General features: G+C 61.0%; 2 protein-coding genes across 3 annotated transcripts; one reads left to right on the forward strand and one right to left on the reverse strand.

Moving 5' to 3' along the window:
- Positions 1–8,357: 8,357 nt before the first annotated feature.
- LOC104327360 (chloride intracellular channel protein 2) lies at positions 8,358–17,535 on the reverse strand. The gene is made up of 6 exons (XM_009932262.2): positions 17,130–17,535; positions 12,454–12,563; positions 11,879–12,004; positions 10,738–10,844; positions 10,164–10,345; positions 8,358–9,984 (listed from the first exon to the last, which is right to left on the reverse strand). Exons 1-6 carry the CDS (start codon positions 17,169–17,171, stop codon positions 9,823–9,825), a joined length of 729 nt encoding a protein of 242 aa, XP_009930564.1. The 5' UTR covers positions 17,172–17,535; the 3' UTR covers positions 8,358–9,822.
- A 1,743-nt stretch (positions 17,536–19,278) lies between these two features.
- Positions 19,279–27,500, forward strand: LOC104327365 (protein eva-1 homolog C). 2 transcript variants are annotated; one of them, XM_075435495.1, is made up of 8 exons: positions 19,279–19,655; positions 22,663–22,862; positions 24,265–24,388; positions 24,581–24,733; positions 24,872–25,015; positions 25,175–25,246; positions 25,582–25,671; positions 26,380–27,500. In XM_075435495.1, exons 1-8 carry the CDS (start codon positions 19,352–19,354, stop codon positions 26,763–26,765), a joined length of 1,473 nt encoding a protein of 490 aa, XP_075291610.1. In that variant the 5' UTR covers positions 19,279–19,351; the 3' UTR covers positions 26,766–27,500. The 2 variants fall into 2 exon arrangements, with proteins under 2 accessions (XP_075291610.1, XP_075291611.1); XM_075435496.1 differs by lacking the exon at positions 25,582–25,671.
- Positions 27,501–27,878: the final 378 nt, after the last annotated feature.

Below are 27,878 nucleotides of genomic sequence, written 5' to 3' on the forward strand. Positions count from 1 at the left end.
TGGGTGACGTGCTTTGCAGCAGGCTGGGCTTGGTGAATTCCAGCTCTGGGGAAGAAATCCAGGTTCCTGGACTCGCCAGATTTAAGCCAGGTTTGGAAACAGGTGAGAAACTGGTGTCCAGCCTCCGGGCATCTCGTGGAGGGGACAGAGGGGACAGCGCTGCCAGCCTTGGGGAGCCTTTCGGATAAAGCAGAGCTGCGTGGGGCCACCCTCCATCCCTGTGAGCCATCCCTGACACCCCAGCTGTGTAACCCCCCGGGGTGACAGTGCCCTTCCTCTGCCAGGCTGCCGGTCTTCCTCTTCCCCCTGCTCTGACAGCCAGAGACCTGCCGCAACAACGGCTGCAGCTTTCTGGCAGCCCCGTTCGAGCGCTCCGAGCCAGGGCTCGAGCTGTCCTCTCTCCGGGACAGCACCTGGGCTCTTTGCTGGGAGGTGCTGGCCCAGCACAGTGGGACTAAACTGGCTCCCCACAGCCACCTTGTTTTTGGATGCTGGGCTCATGCTGGGGCACAGCCGGTGCTTTTACAACAGCCTGCCAGGTCTTGAAAGATCAAAAGAAAACCAGCTTTGTTCTGAGTTCTTGGCAGGGCGACCGTGCTGGGATCCCCACAGATGATTCAGGCGAGTTACTCACCGGCAGTGGGGACTCACCCCAGGCCAGGGGGTGGTTGAAGCAGCTGAGATGTCACCGTTCTGTAGGAAACAGAGGTATTCATGCAGAGTGGAAAAAGGCAAAAGACTCGTGACATTTCAAGACGGCATTTTAGCAGCTGAAGTTTCTGAGTGGATGTGAGAGGGGGTTTTTTGCTTCACCTCAGCGGTGCAAGCAACATGCAGGGCTCTGCGGAGCCACAGCAAGAAGGTGTGATGCTCACTGCAGGGGTGACGACCCGGCGTGCCCCAAAGGAGACCTGCCACTGCCGTATGCAGCTCAGGGTCCGGGCAGAGCGCGTCTGGATTCCAGACCACGCCACTCTGCCCGGCCAGGCGTCACGCGCTGAGCAGGATGGGGTTGTGCCAGAGGATGGAGCTGGGTCCTGGGCAGCCCCCAGCCCAGCCAGCGCAGCAGGTTGCCCAGCCGGGTGCCCCGTCACTGCTGCACCACTTGGGTGTGCGCACGCACATGGCTCCCACCTTGTGCTCGAGCCATCCCACGCTCCCTCCGCATCTGGGGACGGGTCAGCCGGTGACGGGTCCCGCAGTGTCCGTCGTCTCAGAGGTTTGTCATGCTGGCCTCCGGCCCGTGGCCACAGCACCATGCCTGGAGGTGTTCGCTGCGGAGGTTTGTGGAAGCTCTGACTCACCGTGATCGATAGGCTCGTTCCCGGCTGCTCTCCGTGCTGTTGGCGGTGTTTTCAGCTTCTGCCAGTCCCAGATCAAAGCAGCGAGAGGAATGCAGCTGAAAACAGCTCTGTAGTAGAAACAGCAGGTTTAGGACTGCGCAGGAGGGTATTTCTTATTACTAATTCTCAGAGAGCTGAGCTGCCGGCCTGTAGAAGTATTGGAGAGTGGAAAATCGCTGTGCGGGGGCTAGTGGGACTTTTGCAGCCACCTCATAGGAAACGTAGCACCTAACAAACACGAGGGAGACAGCCGCTCCTGAAATGACAGGAGAAATTAAAGCTATAATATTTTGCAGGCTGCCGGAACAAAGGAAGATCCGTCTTTGCCTTTGAAAGCCATGGGAGGCAGAGAGCAGCGTCTCGGGCTGCAGCCCAGCCCCTGGATCTGCCATGGCCCGGTGTCCCCCCGGTTCTGCTCGCTCTCCCTCCTGCCTGTCGCCCTGCCAGCGCCCTGTGCAGCCCAGAGCCACCCCAAGTCCCTGCAGCCACCCCAAGAACTGCCTGGCACTCGCCTACGTGCCCGGCAAGGGACCTGGCTGAGCGAGGCCCCGTCACCCAGCCGCCCCTGCACCTTCGGGGCAGCTCCGTAGCTCCAGCTGGGTCCCTGGAGCGGCACGGAGGGAGCAGCAGTGTCAGAGCTGCCCTGCCGGACCCGTACTTCAGCCCAAAAAGGCTTTGTCATTTGACAGGTCTGAGCTGCAACGTGACTCAGGCCAACGGTTGCTGCTGCATCTCTCCCGGCAGCCCTGGGCCAGCAGTCAGGAGCTGGGTGGCCTTTCACTGCTTGGCTTGGCTGGGAAGCCCACCAAGATGCGGGTGAGGACTGCGGAGCTGGGTGGTCTTTCGCTGCTTGGCTTGGCTGGGAAGCCCACCAAGATGCGGGTGGGGACTGCGGAGCTGGGTGGCCTTTCGCTGCTTGGCTTGGCTGGGAAGCCCACCAAGATGCGGGTGAGGACTGCGGAGCTGGGTGGTCTTTCGCTGCTTGGCTTGGCTGGGAAGCCCACCAGGATGCGGGTGGGGACTGCGGAGGCCCCAAAGGCTGGTGACAGAGCAGCCTGTTGACAGCACATGCATGGAGAGGGCTGCAGGGCTGACGGGCTGTAGAGATGTGAGCTTGCCCGTTCAGACCTGTGTGACTTCTACCCATGCAGGAGCTTTCCTGTAGCTGAGTGGGTCTGGACCCAAGCGCTGAGTGCGTGCGCCTCATGGGGATGCCCAGGTCACCCCAGGGCAAAGCTCCAGGGCTGGGAGGCTGCAGAGCAAAGCTGTTCCCACTCCATGTACTGGTCTGGGAGTCCCCTCCTCTGGGGATGCGTGGCAAGCGTCCGCGTTCAGGAGGTGCCGTGGGTGCCCTGCTGAAGCCAAGCTGGCGGAACCGTGTGTTGCCCAGCTCTGTCACCAGGTCTGCTTGCTCCACAGGATGAACTCCCCTGTGCAGGATGGAGGAGCCTGGCAGCTCACCCCTGCTCTTCTCAGCAGAGGGCTCAGACAGGGTCTGTGAAATGTGGCCGTTCCCTGTCCTCCCCATCCTCCTGATGCACGTGTCAGGGGATTTCTGGTCAGTGGACAAGGAATGGAGTAGGTGGCTCAGTTCAACACCTTCCCACTCCCCTTGCACTGCTCCGTGCACGCCGGTCTGTAGCTCTCTGCCCACAAAGAGCGCCCATGCTCCCGGTGATACCGGCACAGGCAGAGCTGCCCTCTGAGCTGGGTTGCACATTGTCTCTTGTGATGTGGATCTGAGTTTGGAGGGGGTTTCCATGCTTTGTCCCCCTGGTGACCTTCTCTGGGCTGTGCTTCCCACCCATGTCGTGACAGCAGAAGTGATGAGCTCGCCTCCAGGATTTTTCATTGCATGGCATGAAACCTGGCATCCAGGGGGTAGGAGCAGCTGGAAATCAGGCTAGATATGGATTTTTCTTAGGAGAAAGGTCCCAGTAGAGCGGTGTGCCCAGTCGGAATGGATGAACATTTCATGTTCATGCCTTATCTCTCTCCCAGGCTGATCTGTGCCTGACAGACATGGATTTGCAGACAGAAGTAATGATCTCTTGTGAATGTGCCTTCAACCACGTTATGAAAAATGAGATCCTGTACCTGTGTGTGCAGACACTGTTGTCACCCTGTTTTGTGGTCAGCAGGGTCATGGCCAGCCTTTTGGTTAAAAAACAGATGCTGTCCAATCTTCTTCAGGAAAGGCTCTGTGATGTCCCACTCCACAAGACAAGAGGACACAAGAGATTGGGAAACATGGATCTCCCACCAGGATTTCAAAGGGACTTTCCTGCTGGCACCTCTGAAGCAGGTACTCCTCAACCTGGTTGAGCCCCAGCGTTGGTAGGGGTAGGAAAGGGCACCGAACAAACCTTTCTGTCTCGTCTCACCCACAGATAATGCCCAAGGTTGATTTTCAGCTCTTGAGAGCTTAAAATCTTCTCATGTCTGTCAACCTCTTCCTTGCTGCTCTCAGGAAGCATGGCACCATGTGACCAAGGATGAGAGCTGCTGTCACAGCAAAGATGGTCTGGCTGAGGTCACCAAAGGGACCAATTTCCTTTGTGTTTCTCTGAATTAAGCCTTCCAGGCAAAGAAATTTAGTTAGAAGTTATTCCAGTTGGCTGATATTATGGTAATTTGAAAGTGAAACTTGTGAATAAGATGGGGACTCAAATGAGAACTGGAGAAACCTGGACAGGGGAGAGCTGGGCCAGGTCCCTGCTGACACAGTGAGCAGTTGCGGTCCACCTCTGTACCTGCAGCTTTTGAGAAGGGTGTGCAACACTTCTGTGTTAGTCTCTCAGGAAAGCGATTTTTCATGGATGTGGCTTTGGGACATTGGTGGTAAGGCCTCCATCACTGGCTACCTTTTGTTCCAGAGACAAAAAAATGGGTGTTTAATTCTAAACCAAAACTACCCAGACTGCAGCGCTAGCTCCAAATTGCACCACATTCATGCTGCTGTGAAGCCCAGCCAGAGTCCCTTCAGTCTGCAGTGACTTACTGGCCTGGACACCCACAGCCGGGTGGGGCTGGGACCACATCAGTCACCTGGTGCTCACAGACCCAGCCTCTAGAAGGGGAATTGCGCTGCCAGCTCCTGGGATAAGGAGAGTGGCTCCTCTGAATGCCAGCAAGGTCAAACACTGTTCCAGCAGGGAAGGTCCAGCTGCCGCTGTCTGCAGAGGACGAGCCTTATCACTTGCTGACTCCTGTCATTCGGGACCAGGGCACCCACTGAGGATCAGCTCAGGATGTCTGGGTGGACAAAGGCTTTGGCACTGGCCTCATATTGCCATGAGATGTGAAAGGAGTGGAAGACATGTGGTAATGCTTGGGGAGGAAGATCATGAGACAAGGAAGCCTGGAGCTACCTGTTTTGTCCAAATGATGGCCCCATGTTTTCTTCTGATCCTCCTTCAGATCCCACCAGAGGCATGACTAACTTGTCCAGCCTTACACAGTGCTTCGTCTCCCAGCACAGCACAGCCATGGTGAACAGCAGAGCTTCTGAAAACCCAGCCAAGCATTTATCAAGCATCCTCATTCAACGGTGACAGAGATCAAACTGCGGGGGAGAGCAGGGCCAGTCATCTCCTGTTGTCAGGATGGATGGCCAGCCCAGCAGAAAAGACAACCCACCTGATGAGAGCATATCGACCGCAGAGAGCTGGAGGGCATAAAAGAGAACGGTCTCACACTCCCTCACTCACAGGCTCCTTGGAAATCATTTAAAACTTTGAGAAGGAGAGAAAATGCCTTCCCAGAGGATGGTCATCACCTCGGCAGTACTGCTGGGGACTTGCTGCATCAGCATTTATCCTGTCTACCCTGAAAGTGACAGTGCCCAAGGTAAGGACAACTGACTTGGGTGTTTGTACCTGAAAACCGGGTGAGGTTTGTCCCTGTGCACCACTTTATGGCTGCCCCTGAACGCTGGCTCAAACCACACGGCTCGTATCTGGTGCTCTGTGGGGGCTTGGCTGCTGCAGACAGGCACAGCAGCGCAGCTTCCCTTATTTCTCTTTGGGCAGAAAGACCTCCTGGCCTGGGGAGGGGTTTCCCCAGTAGCGTTAGGAGTAGTTAAACCCGTTGTTAGTGTGACCTGGCTGGACAAGAGAAGACCATCCTGCACCCGAGCGATTGCTTTGGCTGTTGCGATCTGCAGACAGCAGAATCTGGGTGGCGTCTCCGGGTACTCTGGGGTGACAGACAACGGTTCCCCAGGAATCAGCCAGCCTGGGGCGCGCAAACAAAGCATCCCTCTAGACTCGATATTCTTCTGACACCCTACGTGGAGATGGGGGAATTGCAGCTCTCGTGCAGCACGAGCAGTGCCTGCCGGGTGGCCTGGGATGGTCTGGGGTGCGTGGAGCTCCACTCACGGTCACAGGGCTGGTACAAGATCCGGCGCTGTGATGCCAGCCAACTGCAGCGCGTGCAGGGTCTTCGCCGCAGCGTGCTGCCCTGCCATGCTCCCTGCCTACAGGTCACTGCCCCAGGGGACCGCAGGCAGCAGAGCCTGGGGCTGATGGCACCCCTTCGCACCCACCCTGTGGTCCTGGTCCATATGTGCCAGTACCGACCAGCGTGGTAAGCACCAGTTTAGATACTCTGGGCTTCTTGATGCTGGAGAAAAAGTTGCTTGGGCAGACCTTGAGCCCTGAGCGGGAGCATGACCCCAGCCCATCATCTGCTGGCGCAGCCCCTGCAGGCGGCCCTGGCGTGGCACACTGCCTGCCGCTTCTGGGAAGCGAGCACAGGGCCTCCTCTTGTTGCTTGGCTGACTCACGGGGACTTCCAGAGCTTTGGTATCTTGACCATGTGTCTGAGGCAAAGGAAATACAAAGCCAAGTGCTTGGGATGGCTCAGCTCCCGGAGCTTCGTGGGAGCTTCCTGGGGGCTGCGCACTGGAGGAGGGACGGGTCGAAGCGTGAGATGTTGGAAAGCGCCCGACACGCCAGCTGGTTTGCAGTTAAACGCAGTCAGACAGCAAGGGACTCGTTGCCTTAGTTGTAGCCATGTGCCTGATGTTTGTTTTTGTGGTGGCCTAAGACTATCCCTTTCCTCAGAGCAACAGAGACAGGCTGTGGGACAGACTCACCCGGGCAGGCTTTCGGCATGTACGTACCTGAGGTGTTACCTGGGATAACCGGGGTCCGCACTTAACCCTTTACAGCTCCCACCGGTGCGGCAGCCTGGCTAAGAAAGGCTGGGAAGGGGTGCTGGGGATCTGCCTTCGGAAGGGTCTTTTGTGGCAGGTCCAGGGGAAGGAATGAGCTGTGACCAGAAAGCAGCTCGTAGCCTTGGTGAGCAGCCTTGAGCTTGTAGACCCTGGCAAGTCCCAGAGCTCAAGGTGGGCTGGACCCAAGGATGGGACTGGTGTGGGGGCACATGTGGAGGGAGGGCAGGCACTAGGATGCTCTGGAAGAGGTGAAGGCTTGGATCCAGGACAAAGGAGTGCTGTAGGTTAGGTGTCCGCAGAGGCACACGGAGAGAAGCAGGTGATGGTGCTGTGCCGCCTCTCCTTCTTCCTTGACTTCACTTCCCTTGACTCCTGCCCCTCACCCCAGACCCTTAGCCCCTGCACACTCATGGCATTTCTTTTTTTTTCTTCAGGAAATAAAAGCACTCTCCAGGAGGATGTCCCTGACCACCTGGTGAGCGGGGGCTGCCTCTCTGGCCTAGGGGAGGGCAGCTGAGGAAGACAGCACCGAGCAGGGAGCTCCCCTGGGCCAGCTCCCCATGAGTTCCCAGCAAACCCCATCCCTGTTGGCCAGTAAGTGGGGGCTGAGGCAGTCCTGCTCGGGTGCTGACACTGCTTCCCTCCCTGGTCCAGCAGTAGGGGAAGGGGTTTGGGGGCTGGTTTTGCCAGATGGGCACCACACACGTGTGATGGGGCTGTTGTGCCACGGCAGGTGGAAGACCTTGATGCAGTCCTCTGGAAGATGGTGGTGGTGGGGGAGCTCCAGAGTCAGGGATTTACCCAGACAGACCAGACCCCTCCACAACCCAGCAAGAGAGGTGAGTGCCCAGCTCCCAGCAGGTCCTGGGGACCTGACCCACCACTGACCTGCAAAGAGGCCATGACAAGCAGGGGCTGGACTTGGGGTGGAGGATGCTTATGGCTTGGGCTGGAGGGTGCTCGTGGTTTGGGGTGAAGGGTGCTACAGTGTGGACTACGACATTCAGCTCCTGGGCTGTGTTCCTAGAACTGACTTCAAAGCTGAAGCAGAGCCTGGGAGAACAGATGGACATCTCCCTTCCTTTAAACTTATCAGCTGTAGCCAAGCACTGCTGCAGCCCCTTGCATGGGTGTCTTTTCCTTTCTCTCCCAGCTTGCTTCTGGAAATACCGTGTCACCAGATGAGGGGTACGGGAGGAGCTCTGCCTGCCTGCCAGCCTGATCCCTGCCACCACTGTTCCAGCGCCTTCTGGCAAGCCCATTCACATCTGACCCTACAGCTCGCTGTGGGCTGATTTGCACAGAGCTCTGAGGTGTCTCCAGTCTCTTGTGGGGAAAAGGGTAGAGGGTCTGCAGCAGAGGAGGGGTGTTGTGGGGTAGGGGGAGAGTCCCATGAGGATCCGGGGTGTGGGACAGTGTTTCTCCCATACCAGTGAACCTCCAGGACCCATGGCAAGGCAGACACGCTGGCTGCCAGCAGGAGCTGAACAAACCCCTCACACTGGAGCATCACCCTGTGGCTAGTCCATCCCCACACTGTGCAGAGTCCTGCGTCCGCCCACCACCGCGTGCAGATCGCAGTGCATGAGCCCCGGGGAGATGGCATCTCTCCTGCGGGCAGGGCAGGAGCTGCCACACACATCCCAGTGATCCAGGGTGGCAGAGACTGGGGACTACGTGCATCCCAGTGATCCAGGGTGGCAGAGACTGGGAGCTGCAGCTTCATTTACGCTAAAGCTCAAAAGGGTTTCCACCGCAGGGAAGCCCCCTGCAGCACCCTCCTTGCCCGGTGGCCTTGGCCCTTGTGCTGACAGTACACAAGCAAGGCATATTAAAATATAGTTTATTGCTGTTCTTTGTTTAAAAAACCCAAACCCATTAATAACAAAACCAGTCCCCAAACCCAGTGCTATCAGAGGCAGGCTTGCTAGGACACACGTTTTAGTGCAAAGAGGGAAGTGGCAGTGAGGGCTGGAGGGGGACGCCTGCTGTCGCTGTGTCCCCGCAGGACCCACCACACTCACTGTACAGTATTTTTTTGCCCATGGGGCTGGCTGGGGAGGGCTGGCTGAACTCACAGACACTGTCAAGAGCCGTTGGGGAAGATGGAGGTGTCGGATGGGATGTCGCGGCTGTGCAGAGCAGCTTTGACTCCTCTTGCATCAGCAATACTGGATGGGAAAGCACAACGCTGAGCACCGAGCCTGCCCACATATCTCCCACAGACTCAGCACTTTGCAAAGTAGCTTTTGCCTGCTGTCTTAGGCTGTCCGATACTGGGGTGTGGAAACCAGATGGATGCCCTACCCCACGCCTCCATCTCCCAGTCAGGCACCTGAAGTGTCAGTGGGGACCGGGGAGGGGGTGGTGGAGCTGGAGCTGCCCATGGCTGCATCTCCTGCAGTGCCCTGCGAGGCAGGGAGAGGTTTCTTAGCTCACAGAAGCCAGGCGGGACCCTGCAGCCAGCAGCACATGGCCCTGGGTGCTGGCATGCATGGGAGGGATGCCCTGATCCTCAGCCCTGCGTGAGTTCCCGCACCCCTCCTCCCCTCCCACAGCAGGTCCTGGCACTTCCATGCCAGGCACCATCCCCAGCATCTCCCTGCCACCGCGTCCGAGCGGGGACTTACAAACACACCACAGCTGCCCAGCAGTGAGCACAGTTTGTCCCCGCAGTAAGCTACTGGGGACAGAGCCTTTCAGTGTCTTCAGAGGGAGCCTGGCTGCCCTGGGGAAGGGAGGGCTTGCACAGACACAGGCTGCGGGGTGCTGGGCGGAAGGGCAACTGGGCAAATTCAAACAGCTCCAGCCCCGGGTGAGGCACTGGGATCCTGGGACTCCTCTTCCCGAGCATACGGGAAGCTCGCAGGGCTGCAGAGCAGAGCAGCTCCAGCAGCGGGTGGGGAGGTCGGGCTGGCCCAGCACTTTGGGGCTTCTCATCTCTTCCACCAAGGTGCGCTGCGGGAGGCTAGCGCTCAGCTTTTCCCGTGACGCGTGGTCACAGGCCGTGAGACCCCTTTCGGGGAGCAGGGGTGCAGTTGCCCCTGCAGCCATGCAGGGACTGGTCCCTACAGCCGGTCAGCACTGACGGCGCACGGGGGCTGCAGCCAGCCGGCAGAGGAGGAGGAGGGAGCGGTGGGGGGCTGTGAAGCAAGGCACTATTTCTGAAAGGCAGGGGGGGGTAGCGATGCTGTAAGCCCCCTCCAGTCCCTCCCTCGGCCGGGGCTTGGTTGTGTCAGGACTGTGGAGGTGGAGGGCTCGGCCGGGGCAGTGCTGCCGGCACATCCCGCAGCGGGGTTAGGTCATCTTCCTGGCGACGCTGGCGTAGGTGTGCTCGATCTCCTCGTCCGCGGGACACGTGTGGCTGAACTCGTCGCAGGCATAGGCGTTGTCAAGGTAGCGCCAGACGCCTGTCATGTCCGCTGGGATCTCGAAGTCACGGTACTTTTTGGCTGCGATCTAGAGAGGAGTGGAGGAGGAGGATGAGACTTCCCAGACCTGAGGAAGATTCGCTCTCTGGCTTGGGGTTGGGGGGGACAGATATGGAACCTCCAGCCCCCCTGTGTGCATCACCCCACACTGTCACCTCCTCTTGGAGTGGGTGTCCCCACCTCGGCCCTCAGAGACGGTGCCGTTACCTTGATGATATGCAGTTTGGGCAGGAGGTTGCAATCAGCCAACGTCAGGTGGTCTCCATCCAGAAATTTCCTTTTGGAGACAGTGATGTCCTCCACACTGTCCTGGTCAATCTCCTCGGGGAGAGGAGTGTTTAGGTAGACATCCAGCCGCTGAAACTCCCGCAGCAGGGCCTTCTCAAAATCTGGGTGGGCAGGGAAACCAGTGCAGTCAGCCTGGTGCCCGGGGCTCCCAGCAGGAGCCGGGGTGGCTGAGCCTCTCCCAGGCTTTGCACACAAGGACAAAGCCCTCAGAGCCACACCAGTGGTGCACAGCCCCGGACCCTGACCCACGTCTCTGCTCCCAGGGCATCCTGCCAGCACCATGCCACGCTCCCCTCCAGAACCCGCTCTCCGTAGCGCCCACACGCGCAGGACTGCCCTCACCTTCCCTGCCCGCTCCTCCGCTCGTCAAGGAGCATTTGGCGGGGAGGCAGCAGGGACCACAGCCCGGTGGCAGGATCTGCCTGCAGACAGAAGCATCCCTCCCCTCTCCTCCCTCAGCGTGGCAGATCACGCCACCACTCGCATTTCTTACTGATATTTGCTTCCTTGCGCGGGTTCTTGATGTACGCCGAGAACTTGGCAAAGATGTCGCTCCCCACGTCGAAGGACTCCTTGTACTTGGGGCTCAGATGCGGATACCTTTAAAGAGACACTCGTGTCAGTGCAGGCAAGGAAGGAGGCGGAGATGCAGCTGCGTGGTCCTCAGCTGCATTATCTCCTGGGCCATGGTGCCCAGGGCTGGTACTGGAGGGTGCGGGTGATTTTCAGCTGGTTGTGGGAGAACAGCGGGGCTTTAAATGCGGCTGCCACCCTGGGAGCTGTATCATCTTGGGTGTTTTCTAGGGGAAAAAATCACAGGGCAGAAACTCCACAGCTTGGGGACACCAGTGGCAGCAGAGCCCTGGAGAAGCGCTCTGCCTGCAGGCAGCTCTGGCCCAGCCCCGAGGATGCGCGTTGGCACGGGAGGGGTCCGGGGGAAGCCAGACGCTCCCATAACTTCCTCAGGAACGGTCTCTTGGTTGCCGATGGGTCCCCAGGGCAGACGCAGTCCGAGGAGGGGGATGACAAATGCGTTTGAAGCTTCCTCTTTTGCTCAGGGCGGGAGGGCTTGCAGCCGCGCAGGGCACAGGCAGGGTGGCTTGGTGGGCTGCAGGCAGTGCCCTGCGTGAGCTTGGGGGGGGGTCGGCCCCCCGCAGCCCTTTGGGCCATCTGCACTGCTGCATTCAAGCAAGGGTCGTTGCTTGCACTCAGTGGAGCGTGCTGGATGCGAGCAGACATTGGGGGGGGGGTCTCACCTTCCCCTCTGACTCGGCACCAACTGCCACAGCCGCTGCGAAACCACCAGCTCACGGGGGTCTCCGTGCCTGCAGGGACCTCCGCCCGCCTCCAGCCCTGCCTGCGCCAAGGGACCGCTGCGCTTCTGCGTTTCCTCCCATTGGTTTCCACCCAAGCCCGTCCCCATCCCCTCGCCGCCTTTCCCGGGGGGTGCAGCCCCTCGGCATCGCAGCCCCTGACCCGCCGAGCACAGCTCGGGGTGCCACATGGGGAGCCGGCCCCCTCCCCGAGCTGCTCTCAGGCACCTCCTAGCACCTTGCCTCAGTTTCCCAATCTGCTGAGCACTACGCAACGCTGCGGCATGGCCCGAAAGGGAGAAGGAGCGAGCTTGCAATTACGTGGGTGGGCGCAGGGTCTGCTCCAGGAACTCCTCAATCTTAATGAAGTCTGTTTTCAGCTCCTTGTTGAACAGCAAGAAGGGCGGGTTCGTGCCCGGTGCTAAATCTTTCAGCTCTTCAGGTTTCCTGGAGTGGACAAAATAAGTGGGCTCAGAGCCTGCAGCCTGTCTGCAGCCACCAGCCCCCCCAGGGCGAACGGACAAGGCTGAGGTGGGTATGTGGGAGGGGACACAGAACCAGGAGCATCCCCACTTGCACGCTCTGCTGGGCTTGGGGGGCTGAGAAGTGCCCCCAGCCTCTTGGTCTGCCCTGTCGGACTCATGCACACACCAAGCAGGACAGGGGGTCCCTGTGCCCGTGCCCACGTGGGCACGTGGCTAGAGCTCTGTGCTGGCCCACCCCCTGCACCCCACGGCGTGACGCGGGCAGTGTGCGGGCAGGGACGGTCACCACTGCCCCTCTCGCAGTGGCACGCTGGCTGCCGAGCGGGCAGGAGGGGGAAAAGTGTTGATGGGGGGATCTGAGCCAGAGACATCTCGCCCCACCGCTGGGGCTGGGCTGCGGTGCCGTCTCACCTGGTCATGTCCACCGTGGTGACGTTGAACTTGACTCCTTTGAGCCACAGCACCATGAAGAGGCGCTGGCAGAAGGGGCAGTTTCCAATGTTTTCTCCATCCAGACCAGCCTGATGCGAAAGGAGAGAAACAAGGATTTAACCCGTCGGCCAGGCTCACCCAGCGCAGATGAGATGCCTAGAGGTGGCGAGCCACCAGAGCCTGTCTCGGGAGGAAGGCACATGCAGGGCTTGGCCCCACACCTAGGCATTGCATGCTTCAGGGACCCCCTCCCGGCACCGGGGTGTCAACTGTAGGATCCCCTCCCCGAGCCGTGGCCCTGCTGCCACTGGAAAGCATTGGAGAACATCCTCAGGATGCCCAGGGTCAGATCCTTCCCAGAAACGTGAGATAAAGCCGGGACGAAGAGAAGGAGGCAGGGGAAGGAGCTGGAGTGTGATTGCTGATGGATGGGGAGGAAGGGAGGGTCCGCTTGGCTGGGAGGCCAGCCCGGAGAGGGTGGCGAAAGGGAAATGTGCTCATGTTTGCCAGGAAGAGTGGTTTGTTTTTGTGTGCTCTTAGTGTCTGCCTCCGGTTTTGTGTGCATTTAACGAACTCAGGCATGACTTCCCCTGGCTGATGATGGCCAAGAAACACCCAAACAGCCTCCTCGGCCTCAGGGAGAGGAAGGGGCTGGGGGTGGCAGGGCCTTGCAGAGGTGGATCCCCACTGGCATCCCACCCAGCATCAGCGTGGAATGGAGCCACGTGTCAGCTCCTAAAGCTTCGATCACGTGCAGACAGTCCCTTCCAACCCCTCTGCACAGACACAGCCACAGCATCTCAGGACTCAGGGGGCTGCTCTGTGACCAGGATGGGATCAAACAGCTACGGGGACATGGGAAAGCAAGGAGCTTGGACAAAGTCCCTGAGTCCCACCAGGCCTCCTTCATCAGGGTCTCACCCAGATGATGCTCATTCAGCAATCCCAAGGGAAAGCAGCAGCAGGTGGAGTGAAACCCATTTTCTTGATATATAGCAGCTGAAAATGTCCTGTGCAAAAAGGACTGAAACTCCTTGTGAGGAGCTTGGTCAGGAGAAATGGGGTGGGTTCCTTGTGGTGCATGACAAGTGGCACAGATGCTGCCCAGAGAGGGAAGTTGTGCCATGGTACGAGAGGTAAAATGGCTCACAGGAAACTCGACTTCTTTAAGAGAATTAACTAGTTCCTCAGCTACACGTGAACCACGTTCCTCTGGTGTGTGTGCAGAGAGGAGCAGCACAGCTCACACCAGCTCCTGCATGGGGGGTATGCTGCTCCCATGGAGTGCCCAGAAACCTGTGGACTCTGGAGCACTCATCCTGGCCAAGAGAGATACACCATCCTCAAGCTCACCCTAAGGCAGATGGTAAACTGCTCAACACAAAGCCTCGACACTCTGTGTGGTCAGCTGGAGGTGGTGGTCTGCTTTTCCGCTGTGCCAACACCTTTTAATCCTTCCAGAGGAATGAAAGTTACTTTCAGCCAGCATTTCCTATGCTCAGCTGTCATGAAATGATACTCCTGGTAAAGGAAATGGGAACAGAAAAATGGATTGATTCCCTGGGATATACCCAGAAGTGAAGCTGAATTCACACACGAGGCTTTTTGCTGGCTGTTAATAAGAAATGCTCCTGGGCAGCTGCTGCTCAGGAGCATCCTGTGTCAGCTTATAACAAATAAGGCTTCTGTGGTAACAGAGAAAATTGTCTATTGGATGTCCTGTGAGGGAGCTGGAGGGGAGAGTCAGAAAACAGCCACGAGGGCTCCCCGTTGGCATGAGAGCAGGGCATCTCTGCTCCCCTTCCCCTTGCCATCATCACTGGCACCTACAAGCCAGAACTAGTGCCGTCCTGTGGAGCCTCTCCTACACCAACAGCTCAGAAGGTGCTTTTGTGGCTGCCTGGCACGAGGACCGATGCTTTCCTCCCTGCCCTCCCAAGATGGCCCTTGCTGGTAGCAGAGGAGAGGGCAGCCAGGCCGCTGTGCTCCCCTTTGCTTTCCTCACTCAGCACAAGGCTGTGAGTGAGGGGGCTTAATTGCAATTTATCTTGTTGGCCCCACGGGAGCTGCTGTGTGGAGCCAAGAGAGCGAGTGGCTCTGGTGGAGTCGCACGAGGGCAATGGTGGTGCTGGTGGGGACGGTCAGGTGGGCGCGATGCCCCTCGCTGCTGCTGCTCCGGGCTCAGGCTGTGCTTGCCTGCTTCAGGCTTCTCTGTGCTCGTCTTCTAGCTCCAGCCTCTGAGCAGCTCAGCCTGGCTTTCCCCCTCGCCTTTTAAAAATAGAGAGGTGAGGAATCTTGGACCAGAGTGAAAGGAAAATCAGGATGGCCTCTGCAGGGGAAAAAAATTAAGCCAGGACCATCTTAGGATGCTCAGAGCCAAATCTTTATCTGGATGGAGCGGAAGGCAGCTTCACCGGCTCTCGGGCGCTGCTGGGGAGCTCTGGCATGGCCCTGCTGACCCCCACACTGTCGTGGGGAGAGCCCTCTGGGGCCAGGGGAGTTCAGGGCAAGGGGGTCCAGGAGACACACGCCCTTCCTCCCCAGCAAAAGCCAAGCAGCGTGGCGGGGAGTCATCGCTCTTCACTTCCTTCTCCGGAGAGAGCCTCTTCCCCTGCCCGCCTCGGGCTGCAGCAGAGACTGGGGCAGGGGGTGCAGTGCCTGCAGCCCCCCCGACTGACTTTCCTTGCTTTTTTCCCCTCCAGATGATGGATAAACCCAGCATAGGCCAGCGCAGCGTCTCCAGGGAGGGTCAGGTTAGCCCCAGGTCTCTGAGGCTTCACGAGACGTTAAAAGCCCAAAGTTACTTAGCAGTTTCTGTGGTTTCCCCCTTGGTGAAACAGCGTGAAATGTGGTAGGAGGAAGGAGCGGCTCTGCATGCTTGGGGCACTGCTAAGGGCTCAACACCCACCAGGACCTGCCCACGGTTCCTACAGCCACCCCAAAAGCTGGGAAGCAGCCTGGGGGGCGGCTAAATGGCTCTTGGGGCTGAGGGGCAGGGCCTCCTCCCAGGCAGGGAGAGACCCCCAGCCCATGGGGCGATGCTCTGGCTGGGACCACAGCAGGGTGAGAAATTGCCAGCCCTTTGGGCACCATCCGCCCCAACCCAAAGGCAAAGCGGGAGCTGCTTCACACCCTCCCTGTCCTCACCAAGTTGACTTCAGCATTTGCCAGCGTGAGAGCCGGGCATGGCCGGTGGGCCGGTAGGCACTTGCGGGAGCAGCGGCTGCCCCGTGCGTGATTTATGGCTATCGCGGGTTACACCGGCAGCCGTGCCTCAGGGCAGACCGCAGCCCAAGACGGGTGCGAGGTGCCGGTGGCACGGGAGGGTGCCTGTCTGCAGCCAGGAGCTGCTGTGGCTTCAGTAAAACTGGGTCCTCAATGGCAGAAGGAGGCACAGCATCAATTTGTCTGCTAACAGACAAGCCAGAAGGGTTTTTTCACGCTAAATTAAGGCACAGGGGAAGTCCTGACGACGCTGCTGCTTTGGTTTCTGTTTCCCTTCCCTCCAAAAACCCCCTTGAACACGCTGCCGCCATTGCAGTCACCTCGTGTAGCATTTTCCTCCTCTCCCCAGCCATCCCGGAGGCAAAGTGACGCTAAGAAGCGAACTCAGGACCTGGATCCCTTTTGCCAAGAAAATACACTTGTCTGCTGAGCTCAGTGCCTGGCAAGGACCGCTGTGGCCACAGTTTTGGTGAGGGGATGGGGGAGATCCCTGCTGCGAAGGCTCAGATAATCCTTTCCAGCACACACTTCCCACTGCGACCCAAGCAAGGCACCACCAGGCGCCTGCGCCAGGGAAGCCGGTGCCTCTGGCCAGGCACCACGGTCCTTTCAGGCACGGAGCTGACCGAGGAGGAGAGGAGGGCAGCCCATGGGGCTGAGCAGCTGCGGAGAAGCCGCCCTCAAAACCTCGACGTGGCGGCACGGGGAGGCATTGCTCGCCTGGCCGCTGTCACTGGACTGCGTGTCCCGGGGCCGCAGAGCCATCGCTGCCGCAGACGCAGTCACCAGCCAACAGCTTCGGCGCCGCGCTTCCTACACCCCGCACATCCGCTGCAGATACTTTGAACTCAAGTGTTAAAACGTTCCAGGGGAACTCTTTGGAAAATTGCTTAACAGGGGAAGAAAAAAACATTTCCAGCAAAGAATCCCCCCAGGCTGCCCTGCGAAGCCGCCCCATCCCGCCCACACACGGCACCCGCGCCGGCTCCCCACGCCATCCGCGCTCTGTTTCGCAACCCTGGCTCGCCGGAGAAGCTGAAGTGGCTGCTCTCAGCCCTCCCGCTTGCTGTTCCCAGGCTGGGGCTTGTCTTATCTGGGTTTCGAGAGGCGTGTGTGTGCCCGCTCCTTCGTTACGCCAGCTGCCAGCTGCGCTGTTCCCCAGAACACACGGCCACCGCCAGACCAGGGCATCTTCTGGGATGCTGGGCGTGACACCTCACCGGTCCCCGCGCCACCGCACGCCTGGGCCCCTCCTCTGGGCACCCGCTCAGCCAGCCTTCGAGGTGAGCGATCCCAAACTTGGTGCCCACCTCCAGCCTCCCAGAACGTGAAGACACCCGCGAATCTCCACTGCCTACTCCCAGCTGGACCCCGGGGAGGATGAGCCTCCAGGGAAACCCCAAAGAGCAACTGTCCCCCCTGAGACCCACCTTCACGAACAGCTCGATCTCAGGCTCCTTGGTGGTGTCCATCCTGGCAGCGTGGGGAGGGGCCGCTGGCCGCTCACTGCTGTGGTGAGTTGGTCTGTCCTTTGGAGCTCCGGCAGGAGGTCTTCAGAGGGGTAGCGGCTCGAGCACCTCGGCCGGCTGTGATCGCGCCCCGCGGAGGGTTGGGGCTCGCCCTTTCCTTCCTTTTGAAGCGGGGAGGAGCGATGGGGTGTGCGCCGGGACCTGCTGGCGGGGAGGGGGAAGCTGCGGGGCCTCCCAGCCGTGACTCAGCACCGGTCTATCTGGACGTGTTCACGGGTCTCCTTCCAGTCTATCGCACCCGCCCAGGCGCTGCTCCGGTGCCTCCGAGCCGTGGGCTGGTGGTCCCGGCACGGCTGGTGGCCCCGGCACGGCTGGTGGCCCCGGCACCGCTGCTGTCACCTCCCAGCTGCGAGCGAGGGGAAGCCTCTTGCCGTCTCGCCTGCGGCTCCTTCTGCCGCTCCGGTCTGGGCTTGCCCCTTTGCCATCTTCCTACCCTTGCGCCCGGACACCGGTGCCGCAGGGCTCACCACTGCGTTACCTCTCTGGGGCGAGCGAGCTGACCTTCCCCACGCCTTCCTGCTCTGCGTCTCGATGGGCGGCTGCCAGGGGGGAGGCTGCCGCTCCCCTCCCTGCCCACCACCCCGGGGTCCCCGCGGGCGGGCTCCTCTGCGCACCCCCCGCTGCGGGGAGGTGCGGGGCAGCCTGGCGACCTGCCACCAGCCCTCTGCAGCGGGCCGGGCGCTGCCAGGCTCAGACCTCAGGCGGAAAGGACTGCAAAACGGCCAAGGAGGGAAAGCAGAGAGGCTGGAGCGCGTCAGGGTGCAGCGGGGAACCCCAGAGCGCCCTGGCAGCAGCCCAGCCGCGGCAGGGCGGTGGGAAGGGATGTCTCCAGGGCTGACCCCCGGCAGGACCCCGTTCCTGGAATCTGGGCTGTTTCGCAGGAAGGATGACCGGCTCGCTTTCCTCCCCAGGATGGGAGGGAGACGTTCGCCGTCAGATCATCCTGGCTGCTGTCCCGGCAGAGACCGCTTCCCAGCACCCACGGGCTTAACTCCTCTCTTGGGCGAGTCCCGTCTCACGCATCGGGACCCCATAGCTGGTACTGAGCTTTGCACAGAACTGGGGTGCTGACTGCTTGACTCAGCCCTGTCCCAGCTCAGGTAAGATCAGACTTTCCTAAAACTAATCAAACCCCGATAAGAAAGCATCCACTCCAAGACAGTTAGGCTGGGAAACGATTTTGCAGGCTCCTGGAGGAGTCTCCCCAAGGGAGATGTTTCTCCCAGGTCCTGCTGCGCAGCCCGGAGCGGTGCCTGCGCTGGTGGCTGCGCAGGAGGGGCTGGGACCCATTTTTCTTTCTGCCCCACCAAAGATTTTGGAGAACTTGAAACTCCACGCGACGAACAGGAAATTGCCTGGCGTTCTCATACACGAGAGGGATGAATTAATGGTGTTGTGAGTGCCAAGCAGGGCTGCAGCAGCACCCTCAGCACGAGCTCAGCGCCCGTGTCACCCCCCACCTCCCAGCTCCCGCTGCAGACCCCCGGGTGATGTGTGCCAGGCCCTGCTGCCGCCCCGGCCCCCCCTCGCTGCCCCTGCCCGAGTGATGCTGAGCCCGCGGGAGACATGCCAGCTCCTGGCACTGCCGGCTGCTGCCTTCTCCGCTGACCTCAGCCCGGGGCCGGAGCGAGCAGCTCCTGCCCACTGCGCTTCGCTGCGAGCGGCCAGCAGCGGGCAGGGGTTTAACTCCTGCAGGGTGGGGGACGCAGGGACGGACGGTGCCCCCCTCGCCAGCTGCCACAGCACCCAACGTCTGCAGAGGCTGTGGGGGCAGAAGGGCCGCAGCAAAGGGGTCCCTGCCCACGGTGTTTGATGCAGGGAAGGCGTTTGCTTTTTCTGCAGGAACAGCCGCCTTGGGAGGCAGCGCAGGGAGCCCTTCCCTTCCTCCTCAGGCAGTGAATGGCCGGACATTTGCCGAGGTGGAGATTACAGCACACGTGTATCCGGATTTCTGCTTCACCGTATCCATGAGAAAGCAGGGGTACGCTGGAAACCTCGCCAAGCCCCGTCCCTCTGCTCGGGGCGAACGGAGGCAGGAGGGAAAGGGCTGCCGGTTTCTCTGCCAGCGATGGGGATGCCAAGGCACAGCACCCGCTCCCCCACCACAGAGCGCCTTTGAAAGCATGTCCCTCCCCGTGGGAGGTGTCCCCGTGCTGAGTCCCAGCTGCCCAGAGCAGCCCCTTCCCCTGGCAGCAGACAAAGAGTGGGTACACAGGCGCCTGCCGGGCCCCGGAGCCTTGGCAGAGCAGAGAAGCGAGCCATTGTCCCCAGCGCCAGCCACCACCGAGGACCGCACCGGTGGACACAGCCTGGTGGGACACAGCAGAGCCAGCAGCAGTTGCGCCATGGCCGGGCTGGTGGGTCCAGCAGCAGCCCTGGTCCTCCTCTGCCTGGCCGTGGGGCTGGAGGCCAGCCCAGAGCTCTCCGGTGAGTCGGGGCGCAGGCAGCATGGCGAGGGGTGCCGGGGACTGCGCCGGTGGGAGGGGAGGGCAGAGCGACAGCCAGGTTGGTGGGGTAGGGACAAGAGAGGCATAAACAAGCGCAGGCCAGAGGGAGTTTACAAAAAAAAAAAAAAAGGGATTGTTTTATCCCCATGGCAGGGCTGAGATCTGAAAACACCCTGTGCTTGTCCCACAGCCCCCGTGTGCGCAAGGGAGCGGGTCCCCCCGGTGCTGCTGCACTCCCTTGGCCAGTTAGGAGGCAGAAATGCAAAAAAAAAAATAATCTTAAGACAGTCCCTGAACTTTGCTGAGAGCCCCCTGGCCATGATGCTCATGCCCTTGGTGCTGGGCGGTGTGTGGAGCTGACGGCTCCTGGAGCACCCAGGGCTCCCCCGCAAGCCTTTGCTGCTCTGAGGGGAGGGAGGAGATAGGCTGAAGCTCTACCCGGCCCCTGGCCGGAGCCGGTGGCTGCGGTCCGCAGCCAGAGCCACCCGTGAGTAGGGGACTGCAGGGTGCACTGCAGCGAGGCACAGCAAGGGCCAGACCCTCTCCCCAGGGCAGCGCTGCTGAGCCTCACAGAGGCAGCCAAGGCCAAAATTTGGGATCTGTTGTGCCCCAGTGCTTGGGACAGTCAGGACGGGTGCAGGCAGGCTGGTCGCCCAGGGGCTGCCGTTCCTCTGAGGGATCTTCTAGAAACAGCCACGCACACGCTCCAGTCCGCTCTGCCGAGAGCCCAGCACGATGCCGCCGAGCACAGCAGGGCGGGCTGCGGGGAGAGGATGTGATTTCATCTGGGCAGAGTCAACTGCGCAACCACACCATCAGCGACTGAGTCAGCGGCACCGGCAGGCGACCAGAATCACGCACAAAATCTGCCTGCAGCCTCCCTGCCGTGGTTTCACCCCCCCCAGAAACAACCCCACCTTCACAATCGCTCACTGTCCCAAAATGCTGTGGTGGAGAGATCTCTGTCCCTGTGGCACCGTTCGAGCCTCGGTTTTAAAACACAAGCAGCCGGTGCCGCCAGCTGGCACGGCAGCAGAGGACGGTGCCTGCTGCCAGGCAGGATGGATCTGGGAAAACCCGTTGGTCCCCCTGTTCCTCCCCCGTGCCCCCACCATGCCCAGGATCTGGCTCAGCCTTCTGTGCCCAGGGCTGGCCCAGCAGCATGGGGTCTGGACAGCCCTCCCCACCATCCCTCTCGGGGACGGGCAGGCGGGTTTGGAGTTGGTGCCAGGCAGAAGCCAAGCCCAGGCGCCTCTGGAGCCCGGCTGCTGCCGCGGGCGTGGAGCTGCTGCAGGGGATGCAGAGGAAGGAGTTGGGGGGCCAGCAGCCTGGGCAGGGTCCCATGCTCCTCACGGTCCCCAGGGTCTGGTGATACAGGACAACCGGAGGAGAGGGGCAGGATGGGGCTTGTCCTGCCACTCTTTGTGGGCACTGCACCCCAAGGGGCTGATCCAGCTCCATGTCCTCCAAAGAGCATCTTTGCATCTCACTGGAGCTTTGACCTGGCTAAAATAGCTTGTCTGCTCGCATCCACTCCCCTCCACCTCTCCTTCAGCACGCGGAGGAGCAAGCAAGGGCTTGCTTGCACAAGGCCGTGGCCATCCTGCTCACTCTTCCCATGCTTGCAAGGAGAAAGGAGCCAAGAAATGCCAGCAGCTGCCCGTGTCCAAAGGCAAAGAATAACTCCGAGCAGGGGCAGCTCCCAGCCGTGTCCGCTGCCCGCTCCCGGGGGGTGCTGGCTGTGGATGCAGCAGCAGAGAAGGTGAAAGTGGCTCTTTGTGCAGCTGAGCCTGGCACCGGTTTGCGGAGGGACAGAAGGAGCAGCACAGGGCAGTTTGCAGGAGTTTGACAGGCTGCAGGCTGGGGGACAGGGTGTGTGTCCAGCACCGGGCTGGGGCTGGGGTGTGAGTCCCTCCAAGGACCCCACAGCAGGGACTGGGGTCTGTGGACCACCCAGCAGCCCAGGGTCCTGCCTGGCAGATACGGGGTCGCCCTGTCCCCACCTCCCACCCTCAAAATGATGCTTCCCCTTGGTTTTGTTTAGTTCAAAGGCCAGATGCAAACTGTTCTATCCAGGGCCCTACACATCAGTTTTTGTCAGCTTCGCCTGCTTCCTCAGCCTCCTCCAGCGACCAGCGCCTTCTCGGAGCACCCCAGGCAGCTTGCAGAGCTTTTATTAAAACAGCTTCCTCGCTCACCCAGTACCCAGCACAGCTGATACCAAGCAGAGCCGACAGCTGCTTGTTAAACCCTCTTAAAGGCTGGGCAGGGCAACCCCACCTTGCTGTCCTTTGTGGGGAAAACAGGGCGAGTGGTCTGGGACACAGACTGGTTAGGGTTAAAGGAGAGAAATACCCCGCGCAGGGAGAGAAAGGCCAGTGCCCATCAGAAAGTCCGTGGGCTGGGAACGGCTCACACCGATTCACTGGGCTTCTCTGGCAGAGAGACCTGGGCTGAGCTGGGCTCTGACGATGACTTGGTGGCTCACGCCCGTCCACACCAGCCCAGCCGGCTGCAGGAGCTCGCAGCAGCCACTGGACCCTTCTCTCCTTCAGCTCGTGGCTTGGCATCGGGTGACAGAAAGCATCCTCCTCTCCCTGACTCCTGCGATCATCTCTGGCTCATCCTTGCTCTCCCTTCCCTCTGTCTCCATAACAAGCCTGGTTTTCTCTAAACCATTGACTACCCTTCATGGGATTCTTCCGTACGAATTTTTTCTGACCGGTCATCTTGCTTCCAGCTTTCCCTTCCCTTTTGTAACCAGCCTGGCTACTCCATGCTGCTTTCTAGCCTCTTGGCTGCAATGCTGCATAGAAGATTTGCTGCAAGCCTGCCTTCTCTGCTGCAGCCCCGCGCCGGTCGTTTGCCTGTAAGTGCCCCAGCCTGGGACATCCTCGCTGCCACCGGCTGCCGGGAGCCCAAGCACCGCCACCATCATGGTCCTGGTGTCTCCTCTGGCTGATGCTGTCCGTGCTCTCCCCTTCCAGGATATCTGCACAAGGTGCTGAGGAACCACACCACCCACACCTGCGATGGGGAGCAGCTCCTCATCATCTGCCCTCGCAAGACCACCATCAGCATCCTTGGTGCCTTCTATGGGCGTCGTGTGCCTAGCCCCAACCTCTGCCCCAGCCCCGGCAATGTGTCCCAGGAGAGCACCGAGTGCATGTCAGCCACTGCCCACCTGGTAAGGGGGGGTCACAGGGGACCGGGCTGCAAACCCCTCCTTCCCCAGATCGCTGGGCTGCCTGCTTGGCTTGGGAGGCTGCAGGCAGCGCAGCTTCCCCGCGCCCTGAGGAAGGCTGCTGCCATCAGCATTGGCATTCACCCTTGGGGTCCCTTTCCCGGGACGTTTTGGGGAGATAAGGGTGGACGAGACCTTCTGCGGTGGGTTCCAGGGTGGGGCAGCCCCACCAGAGACGCCTGGCAGGAGGCCCTGCTGCGTCCTGAGCTGGCTTTTGGAGCAGTCCCACAGAACGCAGCAGGCTCAGGGAAAGCCCTGGCAGCTGGGGCTGGGTCCCGGCACAGGGGTGATGCAGCAGCCGGGGTGCCAGGGTCGGCAAGCGGGACAGGGGTCCGGGAGGAACGCTGCGCTCAGCCCTGCGGCCGCATCCGCTGCGGCTGGCACAGCGCTCGGCTCTTCCCCAGCCAGAAGCAGCACCCATCCGTGCTGGCAGCACCCATCCGTGCTGGCAGCACCCATCCGTGCTGGCAGCCCCCAAGCAGCAGATGAATGAAGCAGGCCCAAAGGAGGGTCTGTTGATTGCAGTAGCCAGTGCAGGGAGACGGGAGGAAGGCAGGGGCTGGCAGAAGGGAAGGGACTTCTCCAACGTTGGTGCCTGGCTGGAGGAAGCACTCACTGGGCTGCCTGAGCGGGCGAGATGGACAACACGCCGTGCCATGCCAGACACAGTGCCCAACCTGTACCTGCTTCTGCCTCCTGGACACAGGGCTCTGACAAACCCCGGGCAGATGGGACAACGTGGTGGGGGCCAGCAGGAGAGTCCCTTGATGGGGACAGGGTTTCACGTGCTACTTTTCTATTCCTGTTCCAGCTCCTTGCTAGGGCTGGGACAAAAATGCAGCAAATGCAGCTGCTTCTGGGGAAGGGGGACCTGGAGCCAGAGAAGAGGAACAGGAGCTGAGGGGCCAACTCCTTGCTCCGGGAGCTCGCACGGCTCTGCTGGCTACTGCTGCCCCAGCTGTACATCCCCTGCCAGCATCCCGCATGCCCCATCAGCTCCGGGCGGGCGCCGCGCTGCTGCGGGGCCTGCAGCGCGCCCGGGGGGGAGCCCGCGGCCGGCCGGGCCCGCGCTGCCCCGCAGACCCCGCGGGGACAGGGGCGCGGGCACCGCGCGGGGGGGGCGGGGGCGGCGGGGACCCGGTGCGTGGGGCGAGCCCGCGTCCCCGCCTCGTGGCCGCGCGCGTGCACAGGGGAGGAGCTGCCTCGGGAGCGGCCGCGTGGAGCCGGGTGGTTGCGGGGGGGGGGGGGGAGCAGCCGTTCCCTGCGCCCCCTGGCGGCACCGAGGGAGGGGCGGCAGCAGCGCCGCGCTCCCGGGCCGCCCTCAGGCCGCCTCGCCGCCCCCCAGAAGCTGCTGTCCGAGTGCCAGGAGCAGCAGTGGTGCCGGTTCTCTGTGCACAGCCGAGTCTTCGGGCCGGACCCCTGCCCCGGGACGCACAAGTACCTCATCGCTTCCTACAAGTGCCGGCCAGGTGAGGTTCAGCAGGGGCTGGGCAAGGCTGCGTGGGCTCTTCCTCGGCTGCTCGGAGAGGTGGGGAGGGGAGCCGAGCTGCTCCTGCATCTCGCAGCCCTCCTCCAGCCCTGCCCTCGGCAGCCCCGAGACCCGTGGGTGGGCTGAGGGAGGAGGGGGCTGCGTTGAGACGCTCTGCGGTGTCACTCCCCAGGGAACCATCGGGTCAAGACCGTGTGTGAGAACGACAAGCTGAGGCTGCAGTGCCGACCAAAATCCATCCTGGCCATTTATTCTGCAAATTACGGACGGTTCCTGCGGGGCAAACCGGAGTGCGATGCCCTGAACGCTGCGGGACCCCATATAGGTACTCCAGAGCCAGAAATGGGGCCAGGAGCCGTGCGGAGAGCATGGCACAAATATGCTGTCAGGCTGTACCAGTGCCCTGTGGCCGCAGATGGCAGGGGCAGGTCTGCCCGCGGGTCCATGCCCCGTGTCTCTGCAGAGTGCTTGTCTCCGGATGCCCTGCGGAGGGTCTCCAAGAAGTGCCACCGCAAGGGGAACTGCACCGTGGCTGCTGACCGGGCCACCTTCGGGGACCCGTGCCTCCCCGGCACAAAGAAACAGCTGCGAGTTTCCTACACCTGCGGTGAGAGGCACCCACGGGGCTGGGGCAGGGGGGCCACAAGCCGAGTCCCCTCTGCGCCCACCCCGTGCCGTGCAGGCAGGGGCGAGGAGCTCCCTGGGGAGGCAGGGGGCTGCTGGGCACGAGCAGGGTGGTGATGCTCGGCATGTGCTCTCCTTGCAGTGCCCAGGCAGCTGCTGGAGGAGGTGGGCCCTGACACCTCGGACCCCTTCCTGCTCTCGGACTACATGCACGGTAATGTGGGGGTGAGGCAACGCCGAAAGCGGTGCGGCATCGTGTCCATGTGCAGATGAACCACCCTTTCCATGGCCTGCCTGCGTCCATGGTACCCACCGCTGGCACAAGCCCTGCAGCTTCACCCCAGCATCGCGGCTCCGTGGCTGAAGCCACCCACCAATGGGTGCCCATGTCTGAGGGGCTGCAGAGATGTGGGCTGCTGGGAGCAGGGGAGAGGAGGACCTGCAGGGGAGCATCTCTGCGGGTAGAGCAGCACTTGTGCAGGCAGGGGCAGGTAGCAGGGCACAGGGGAGCATCTCATGTCTCAGCCCGCACCCCCTTGTTCGCTGCAGGTGGCTGGTACAAAGGGCCCAGGTTCTCCAGGCTCCGGGAAGACCGGATGATTTTTACTAGCTCTCTGGCAGCTTTTGCCCACCTTTGGGGTACGTGCCCTCCCCGGCTCTCACACAGCACCCGGGGAAGTGGGATGGGCTCGGGAGGGTGGCTTGGGTCCCATGATGGCCCCCTGCTCAGCCCTGGGCTTGGCTCAGAGACAGTCAGACCCCAGACCCCTCCAGCAGGGTCAGCAGGCACACAAAGGAGGAGGGCACCAAACACCCATGCTGGGTTTCCAGGGGGGCACGTAGAGCAGGAGCTCGGAGGTTTAACAAGCCCCAAGGTCCCACAGCATCAGCAGTCGCGGTGCTACTGCAGTCCTGCCCTCGGACCTTCCTTCTCCAGTGGGCTGACTTACCCGCTGGCTCTGCTTCCTTCCTGCCCTGTCTGCAGGAGGACCGACCAAGAGCACCTCTCTGCGGGTGAAAGTTTTCCTTGTCAGGGGAAATTACTGATTTAAGTCCTTGGCAAGACGATTCCTCCCACCGTGCTGCCTACCCCGCCTCCCCGTGGGGGTTTCCAGTGGGGAAAGGGGCATTTCAGGACACTGGTGGGTGCTGATGAGGCTCCAGGTGATGCTCCCATGATCACTGGGGCAGGGTCTGTCCTGCCGCTGCAGCTTGGGTGCTGAGGGCATCCCTGCTCCCAGCCTCTTCCTCCCGTGCACCCAGCAGCGGGGGTTTTCCGGGTACTGGTACCTGCTGGCTGCAGAGGCGCTTTGTACCCTGGTGCCTCTCTTTGCTCTTCATCCCCAGGTGTCCCAGAGAAAGTTGGGCTCTACTTTCTTTGTGGGGTCTCGGGAGGCCTCATGCTCCTACTGTGCATCGTCAGCCCCAAATCAACCTTCCTCCAGGAGATGGGGGAGGCTTTAAAAGACCCAGAGCTGGGGAGCAGCTTGGAGCTGAGCAGGACCAAGCTGCGGGATGAGCAGGACGAAGACCTTCCCGACGACAGCTCCTCGGACTCCTCCTTCCGCCGCCTCACCCGCACCTACCGGGCCACTGACAGCATCTTCAGCCCTGAGCTGACGGCAGCCATGGAGGGAGCAGTGGAGCACCAGGGCCGTGGTGGGGAGGAGATCTGGATGCCCAAGGAGTCGAGCCCGTATGCCATCCACAAGATCAAATCGGCCACCAAGTAAGAACTGGAAGAAAATGGCCAGAGAGCAGTGGGAGGCGGAGGCCAAGTGGGATCCAGCATCGGAGAGACACGAGTTTGAACTCCTCGGAGTGAGTGGCATCCCGAGTGGCAGCGTGGCCATGGCAGCCCCAGAATGGCTGTCACCCCTCCGCTCTGCCAGCCTGGAAACCTCTAGCCTGGGGGTAAGACGTGGTCCCTGGGTGTGATGAGAGGCTGCAGGATGGCTCGTTGGGCCGCTGGCTCCTGTGCCGCAAACACACTGGTAACCCGAAGCTAACCTCCCCAATCTTGGCTCACATCAGCTGGCTCTAGTACTTAGCCCTGGTCAGCCATGCCGAGACCACCCTGAGCCTTTCCACACTGTTTGCTCCTGTTTCTTCTCGGGTGCTGGCTTCCACCCCTGGTGCTGTAAACACGCCACAGCACCCGGGCAGCGTGCCGGTGGCCAAAACGCAGAAACGGCCAGGATGCAGGGAGGATGCAGGGCAGCAGGCGGGAGAGCGCCGCAAGCATCGCCCGGCACGGCCCCGCCACGCCGCGTGCCTTGCAGCCTTGGTGTTCCTCGGGGAGCTGCACACCGGCGCAGCCAGCAGCTTGGCATGACGCTGGCTGTGACCTCCCTGCAGGCACTGGGGAGCTCTGTCACCCTGCATTGCTCTCTGCTTTCCCTCTTCCTTCCCCAGCTGGCGTGAGAGCCCTGGGCTCACTTGCTAGGGCTTTTTCCAGTAAATAAACACTACAGCTCGTAGACACAATGTCCCCCCGACCTTTGCCATTAATAGTGAAAAGGGAGGAAAAAGGAAGCAGCACAGCTCAGTCCTCCCGGTGCGGATTAGTCCCTTGCCTCCCGCTGATGTTTCTGGCGCTGGGCCATGGGGACCAACAAGTTGGGCCTGTTTTAGCATGGGAAAGGGTAAGTTATTAGCCTGGGGAAGGGAAGGGGGGGAAAAGTAGTTCTTGTGGATCTCGTGAACGATGCTTCCCTGCCCTTGCTGCTTCTCTTCAGCCCGAGGCTCTCTGTCTGGTAAGCAATCCTGGAGCGAACGTCCCCAGGTGCCACACAGAGGGGTTTCTTGGCAGCCCCACAGTGCCAGGGAACCAGGCTGGGTTTGGG

Source organism: Opisthocomus hoazin, chromosome 14, assembly GCF_030867145.1.
Source record: "Opisthocomus hoazin isolate bOpiHoa1 chromosome 14, bOpiHoa1.hap1, whole genome shotgun sequence".
Classification (NCBI taxonomy): domain Eukaryota; kingdom Metazoa; phylum Chordata; class Aves; order Opisthocomiformes; family Opisthocomidae; genus Opisthocomus; species Opisthocomus hoazin.